Raw genomic sequence first — 7500 nt, 5'->3', positions numbered from 1 at the left:
ACTCGGGCAAGGGGTGCTTCCTGCTGACCAACAGCGACTACAACTACACCAAAGTCATCATGAACTACCTCTTCACCGTCGACCTGCCAGAGGTGTGTGTTGCGCGCATGTGTATGCATGTGCGCATGTGGACGTACATGAGTGGATGGAAATGTGACTGTGGGGAACAATGACTATGTGTACGTGTGTTGTCGATGGTGTTTCACTCTCGTTGGTAAAAGCATCATCCTGCATCACTCACATCACGTGACTCATCGCCACGTCATTGCATCATTATCACCACACCAACATCCCAACGCACCGTAGGGCTGGGATCGCGACTGGCAGTCGTACTTTGATCTGATTGTCGTCTCTGCGCGGAAACCGCTCTTCTTCCGCGACGGCACCGTGCTCCGCGAAGTGGACCAGGTGCGCAATGGGGATGTGCACTGGAGATGGGCAATGGGGTGTGTAATGCAGCAGAAAGAACGTCACTTTAGCTCTCACACACACACACACACACACACACACACACACACACACACACACACACACACACACACACACACATACACACACACACGCGCGCGCGCGCTCACACACGCTCACACATGCTCACACACGCTCACACATGCTCACACACGCTCACACACGCTCACACGCGCTCACACGCGCTCACTCACTCACTCACAAACAACGTGCCTATACACCTGCAGGAGACGGGCAAGCTGAAGCTTGGGCAGTATTCTGGCGGATCGCACCGCGGGCGCGTGTTCTCTGGTGGTTCCGCTGACATCATCAGCGAGATGTTGGGGAAGATGGGAGACAACATCCTGTATGTCGGCGATCACATCTTCGGAGACGTCCTCAAGTCGAAAAAACTGCGCGGATGGAAGTCAGTTGGGAGTTTTGCGTTGTTTGGTGTTGTGTGTTGTGTAGATGCTTGCTGCGATGCTGAGGTTGTAAGGGTTTGGATGTGGTGCTTCATTTTGGTGTCACTGATTTGTGTGCTTGCAACAAGACTGTTTTCATGCTATTTCTGCATGTGTGACATCTCGTCGCTTGGACTGACAAGACACACACACACACACACAACGCACTACACAATACACATGTACAACACAACACAACACACTCGCAGGACCTTCCTCATCATGCCTGAGCTGCACCAGTACGCGTTTGCTGTTTGTTTGTGTGCTTTTTTTATGCGTCTGTTGCTTGCAAGCATGGCTGCTGACACTCGGCTGCACGCAACTCTCCTGTCGCGTCAACCGCGTGCTTATGACTCTTTCTCACTCTGCCATCGACATTTCATTTTGCAGGGAGCTGCGGTCGTTGCATGCAGGCATGAAGTACTACCAGCGTCTGAAGAACCTCGAGTTTATGCTGGCAGAGCTCTACAGGTGTGCACGTGTGTGTGTGTGTGCGTGTGTGTGTGTGTGTGTGTGTGTGTGTGTGTGTGTGTGTGTGTGTGTGCAGCTGATTCCGCGCTTCTATCGCGTTCATGGCGTTGTCTCGTCCTCACACCACATCCCCACTGCACCATGCCATGACGCCGCCACGTTTCACCACCACAGGGGCCTGGCCTCTGACGCAACGGAGGAGCCAGATGCGTCTGAATTGAAGAAAGCCATTGACGACACGTCAAAGACCCTTGATCGCGTCTTCAACCACTACTTTGGCAGCACCTTCCGCAGCGGTATGTACATGTTTGTTTGTGTTGTGTGTATGTGCTTGTGTGTGTGCTTGTTTGTTTACGATGGATGCACATTCCTCGTATGTGTGCTCCACACAAACTCCATTTTCATCAGGACGCGCCTCTCACCTTCAGACACACACACACACACACACACACACACACACACACACACACACACACACACACACACACACACACACACACACACACACACACACACACACACACACACACACACACACACACACACACACACACACACACACACACACACAACCCGCCGCAATATTCAACATCGTACAGGTTCGCGGCAGTCGTTCTTTGCGATGCAGACGTCGCGGTATGCGGATCTGTACTCCTCGTCCCTGCTCAACCTCATCAACTACCCGCTCTTCTACAACTTCCACTCCGTCGCCCTCTCCCTCCCGCACGAGTCTGGCCTTTGGAAGCGCTGAATGCACTGGCCAGCGTGGTCAATGATGATGGGTGGTGGCGGTGACAGAAGTCGGTTTTATGTCGCTTCAGCCCCTCGTTCCCTTCCCCTCTTTCCATCATTCCTTTCATGCCTCGAACGGAAAGAGCGCGCCCAGGGCACACGCCCGAGCATGCAACATGTACAAGAGCGGTGGTGGTCGCCCCTTGTGTGAATGTGATGTGGTGTGATTGCAACGCTCCTTTTTGTTCGTTTCTCATCATTGGCCCAAAATAGATGAGCATGAGCGTGTTTTGTTGTCGCATTTGTCGTCGTGTCCGTGGTCAGTTGGTGTAGCTGGTTTCGTCGTCGGGGTAGCCGTGTTAGTGTTTGTTATCCCTTGCTCTAGTTCATTAGTGCACGGTTGTTCTTCTCACTTTGTTGGCGTAGCTGTTGCATGCTGTGTAGCACCCGTAAAACCCCTCCAACCCAATCAGCACCATCGCCGAGTGTTTGAGTGTTGCTTTCACCGGTCGACACACCATGCGTTGCACAAGCTGTTGGAGGTCAAGAGTTTATGATGGCACGCCTGGTTTGGAGCACGCTGGCAGGCATGGCAAGAACAACAGCATTCGTATCACACGTGGCATAACATGGTGAATGACGGCTGGGTTGACGCAACAACGGTAACACCAGGACCACCAAAACATGGAACTATGTAGCACGTTGCTGACTGGTTGGCGAGTAGTCATACCGTGAGTAACTAACATTGCGCAAACACCCTGGATAACATAGACAGCCGTTGTACCGTTCAGCCAGTCAAAACGAGGCAGACAAGCTGCTGAACAATGATGCACATAATCACACGCATGCACGAACACACGAACATTCACACACACACACACAAATACACACACAAATACACACGCACACACACAAATACACACACAAATACACGCGCACACACACACACATACACACACAAACACTCACAGACGCACATACACACACACACACAGACGTGGTCATAGGCCGTGCTGGATGTGCCAGTGGTAGAACCGCTGCTCGATGATTTCGACAAGTTTTGGGCGGTCGTGGCGAAACGCCGTAACGTTGCCGCTTGGTCGGTTGTGCGTGCGCGCCTGCGTAAGGCGCTCAACACCCGCTATCACGTCGTCAACGTCCACTTCCGTGTCCAGGCCCAGAGTCTGCAGCAGCTGCAGGGTCATTTCGCGTTCGTGGTGCACAATGTCTGGGTAGCGTTGTACGCAGCAGGGGCACGTGTGTGTCATCCATCGCGATACAAACTGCACCTCCCGATCCAACGCGCGCAGAAGCGTTCGCTCGCTGGCCAGTGTTGTTTCCATGTGCAGGATGCTCGCACCAACCTGGACAGCATTGCACGCATGTTGTGGTACGTGTCATGGTGACACGGCGTGAGGAGGAGGAGGAGGAGGAGGAGGAGGAGGAGGAGGAGGAGGAGATGGAGAAGCGAAAGCCATAAACATAGCAGAAACAGAACAAGCAGAAGAAGAAAGAGAAGAGCAGACAAGAGAAATGCCCAATACAAGTCTTGCGTTTGGGCACACAAGGTGGTTGTGTGGACATGTCAACAGTGCCATACAGCTGGCAGTCGCTGCACTGGTCCAACCACCGCAGCACGTGCATACCTCAACCAGGTTGCGGATTGTGGCAAACACCATGGTAGCCTGCCGAGCATGGACGACAAAATCGTGGACTTTGAGCAGCACCACAGATGCCGTGCGCCGATCAGAGAGGCCCTTCCGCGTCTCGTTGGAGGTGGTGTAGTACCAAGTGGTCTCGTTCAGCGGCCAGAGTTGCTGCAGCTGCAGCGCCATCTTGATGGTGTTGTACTGCCACGTGCTGGCGGACCGATGGATACCTGGGGTCCAAAGTCGAAGCAGATAGACGAGCAACAAGAGGGCAGTGCGAGAAGAAACAGCGCCAATGAGACGGGGAAGTCGTGTCAAGTCGTTGTTTGTCGTGTGTTCAACGTGTCATCTCCTCCGTGCATGCACCTTGACTTGACGCAAATGCGGGCGAAAGTGGAGGAGAATCAAAAGCAAGAGGCAAGGTGATTTGCAGAGCGTGTGGGCAGACTCGAACCTGCGACGTAGATGGTCAAGGGTTCCCGGTTCGCCAACCTCTGCGCAACTGTGCTGATCCTGCACACACGCGAATATGCCGTGTCCCTTTCCGGAACACCTACAACAACTTCATCATCTGCCGCCGCGGCTGTGAGGGATTGGGTGCTGGCTTCCTCTCCCTGAGTGGTGTCATGACCTGCAGTTGTTTCGCCGATGGCGGCAGTCACACTACCTCCAGCTCCTGCTGTGCCCACCAAAACCACAGTCATCAACAACATGCACACCCATCCACACCACGAACACGACCACAACGTCATCTTCTGTCCTTGAAGGTCGAGGGCATTGTGGGCGATTAGCCATATCTTCATACAACTTTCATTGTTGTGGAAACCGCGCACTGCCACATTCCGCCAAATACAAGCCAAGCGCAGCGCAGCAGCCAAAGCAACCCGGTCTTACTTGCCTGCCTGCTCACCAACTTGCTTTGTTGAGAGAGGCAGAATGGCGGAGCAAGCGGCTGTTGATGCTGCGGCCACCATGCCACCAGCAGGCCTCTCAACGTGGGAGCGCCAACAACGGTGAGTTTGTGCTGCTTTGCGATGGTGTATGAGTGAGTGAGTGAGAGTGTGTATGAGTGAGGGTGTATGAGTGAGAGTGAGTATGAGTGTGTGTGTGTGTGTGTGTCAACGAGTCAGCGAACACTGGCGTGCGTGATTGCGTGTGCTCGTGTCATGGCGTGTGACATGCTGCGGCTTCCTTGTTGGTGCTCGCACATCACGGATGCAGGCTGGAGGCTGCTCAATCTGCACATACAGCAACACTTGCACCAGCAACCAAGGACCACATCACAGAACTGCAGTAAGCCACTGTCTGCATGGTTGACGCTGACGTTGTTACAACTGCATGCGCTTGCACACGCACACACACGCACACAGATGCTGACGTACTCCTTGTGTGTGCACGCGTACGCCTATCAGGGCCATGCTGAGCGAGCGCGGGGACACCGATGTCGGCGCTTCACTGCCCATGAGGTCCAGTGGGCTGTCAAAGGCGTATCTGCGCAACCTCATGCAGCGCCGAGTCAAGGAGCTTCAGACTGGTGGTGCTGGCACAAGCGAGGGCATGCCGTCCTCGGAGTACCGCAACAGCTTTCGTGCTGTGAGCAGCACTGGCGGACCACCAGGATCACGATCCCGCACAGCCGCACGAACGGCGCCACCCGCACAGCCAGTGCGTCGTATTCACCACAGCATCAACACGCTGGGGCGGGGCTCCTCGCTCCCACCCAACGAGGCGGACCTCTTGCCAGTGTATCCAGCAACGGAGTGGCAGAACGCACCACAGACACAGCCCCGCTGGCGAGACAGCGTGGGTGAGTTCCTCTGGGCAGGCGACCAGCGTGCACAGCCGCAACAACACCAGCCGCGCCCACAAAGCGCACAATCGCAGGTACAACAGCACAAGAGAGCGGGTGGAGGAGCTGCAGACAAGCACGTGCACTTTGCAGACACGAGTGCTGCATCACCTCCACCACCGACACAGCCCATCTTCATCAAGCCACACGATGAACAAGAACAGCAGCAGCAGCAACAGCGCAAAGGCGACCGTGGGAACCGTCCTGTCAAGCTCAGCGAATACGAGGTGGGAAGTGACAGACTGTGGTGGGTGGTGGTACATGCACCTGCGTGCTTGGTTGCTTGCGTGCTCGCTGGCTGACTTCTTTCTACCTTTGTCAGAGCACATAGCACACACACACACACAGAGTAGGTGCCTGTCTCTCTCACACCTCCTCCCCCTATCTCCCCCCTCTTCTTCTGGCTTGTTTACTTACTTGCATGGATAATTGCTGTATTAGGAGCGGTACAAGTGGCACGACGTTGAACATCGCTCGGAGTTTGGACGCTCGTTGCATCATCCAGATCAGCTGCTGCAAGGGAAAAACATGCAAGACGTGTTTCCAAGGAGCAAAGCAGCCCATGTGCCAATCGAATCGGAATACGACGTGAGTATGCATGGGTGTGTGTGTGTGTGTGTGTGCGTGTGTGTGTGTGTGTGTGTGTGTGTGTGTGTGTGCGTGTGTGTGTGTGTGTGTGTAAATGTGTTGATCACCGCTTTGCTGGGCTCAGCTCATGTGCGCCTTACCGCCGCCGTTCTCATTTCATCCACACCATTCCTGCGTCTGCGCGTGCACATGTGTGATGTCATTTGACAGCTTTCCTTCCGCTGGCCCGGTGGCCGCCCCCTGATGCCCTCAACTCCTCGCAATCGTGGCGACAATGGCGATGGCACAGCAGCCGCCGTGACCCCACAGACACAAAGCAGCGGCGTGTTCACCGCCCTACACACCGCGCCAGATGCAAGGGCGCAAGACACAGAATACACATCGCGGTGAGTGTACGCGCGCATGTGTTGTGTGTGGTGTGTGGTGTGTGGTGTGTGGTGTGTGGTGTGTGGTGTGTGGTGTGTGTTTGTGTGTTTGTGTGTTTGTGTGTTTGTGTGTTTGTGTGGTGTGTTTTGTTATTCAAGCGTCTGTATGCTTGCATGTGCGCGTTTACGTCTGTGGAATTGCGCGCGTATGGGTACTTTGTGCAAGCCCAACCCCTCACTCTTCCGTGCTCTCCCCCGCCCCTCCCAAACGACCTCAATGCCATGTGCTCGTCAGGTATGCGTGGCACGGCCCACCAGCGCTGCCAGAACCGCCACAGGCTGCTGTCACCACAACAGGGGTCGAGGTCGACACAGCAGATCTGGAGCGCAGTGCGCGCCAACAGCACGTGCCGTTCAACCCAGTCTCGGAATACAGACGCAGGTGTGTGTGTGTGTGTGTGTGTGTGTGTGTGTGTGTGTGTGTGTGTGTGTGTGTGTGTGTGTGTGTGTGTGTGTGTGTGTGTGTGTGTGTGTGTGTGTGTGTGTGTGTGTGTGTGTGTGTGTGTGAGTGAGTGAGGAAACGGCTCGTTGTGCGTCCTTGTCTGTTGCGTTGGCTCATGCATCGACCATCACCAATGGTGGTGCATTGTATTGTTCGTCATTCTGTTGCGTGCAACACAGGTACATGGCACCCCCACAGCCAGAGATGGTGTCTGTTGGCACTGAAGTGACGGAACGAGATCTCATTCCACCCCCGCCTCTGTAAGTGTAAATTAGCGTAATCCACGTTGCTGCCCGCAAGCACGTTGGCTACCATAGTCCCCTTTGTATAATCGCTCATCACCCTCGTGTGTGTGTGTGTGTGTGTGTGTGTGTGTGTGTGTGTGTGTGTGTGTGTGTGTGTGTGTGTGTGTGTGTGTGTGTGTGTGTGTGTG

At 54.6% G+C, this 7500-nt stretch overlaps 3 protein-coding genes across 3 annotated transcripts in view; 2 read left to right on the top strand and 1 right to left on the bottom strand.

Moving 5' to 3' along the window:
* The window catches only part of PTSG_12614 (cytosolic purine 5'-nucleotidase), a gene marked incomplete at both ends in the record, with an annotated part of 3624 nt that extends 1491 nt beyond the window's left edge, over positions 1–2133 (top strand). Inside the window, 7 exons of the mRNA XM_004991391.1 lie at positions 1–92; positions 307–408; positions 696–874; positions 1121–1150; positions 1302–1382; positions 1557–1678; positions 1982–2133. The exon at positions 1–92 is cut by the window's left edge and continues 8 nt beyond it. Coding sequence (XP_004991448.1) covers positions 1–92; positions 307–408; positions 696–874; positions 1121–1150; positions 1302–1382; positions 1557–1678; positions 1982–2133 — 758 coding nt within the window. The remainder of the gene's footprint in view (positions 93–306; positions 409–695; positions 875–1120; positions 1151–1301; positions 1383–1556; positions 1679–1981) is intronic.
* Positions 2134–2624: 491 nt separating this feature from the next.
* Positions 2625–4539, bottom strand: PTSG_07650 (uncharacterized protein). The gene is made up of 3 exons (XM_004991390.1): positions 4218–4539; positions 3761–3993; positions 2625–3478 (listed from the first exon to the last, which is right to left on the bottom strand). Exons 1-3 carry the CDS (start codon positions 4513–4515, stop codon positions 3116–3118), a joined length of 894 nt encoding a protein of 297 aa, XP_004991447.1. The 5' UTR covers positions 4516–4539; the 3' UTR covers positions 2625–3115.
* Positions 4540–4699: 160 nt separating this feature from the next.
* PTSG_07649 (uncharacterized protein) overlaps positions 4700–7500 on the top strand; it is a gene marked incomplete at its 5' end in the record, with an annotated part of 5495 nt that continues 2694 nt past the window's right edge. The window contains 7 exons of the mRNA XM_004991389.1: positions 4700–4776; positions 4985–5056; positions 5176–5839; positions 6054–6200; positions 6411–6586; positions 6861–7007; positions 7247–7292. Of these exons, the coding sequence (XP_004991446.1) occupies positions 4700–4776; positions 4985–5056; positions 5176–5839; positions 6054–6200; positions 6411–6586; positions 6861–7007; positions 7247–7292 (1329 nt within the window). The remainder of the gene's footprint in view (positions 4777–4984; positions 5057–5175; positions 5840–6053; positions 6201–6410; positions 6587–6860; positions 7008–7246; positions 7293–7500) is intronic.

This window comes from Salpingoeca rosetta (assembly GCF_000188695.1).
Source record: "Salpingoeca rosetta unplaced genomic scaffold supercont1.20, whole genome shotgun sequence".
Taxonomy (NCBI): Eukaryota; class Choanoflagellata; order Craspedida; family Salpingoecidae; genus Salpingoeca; species Salpingoeca rosetta.
The sequence above is the reverse complement of the archived record's forward strand: the minus strand, read 5'-3'. Positions and strand labels throughout refer to the sequence as shown.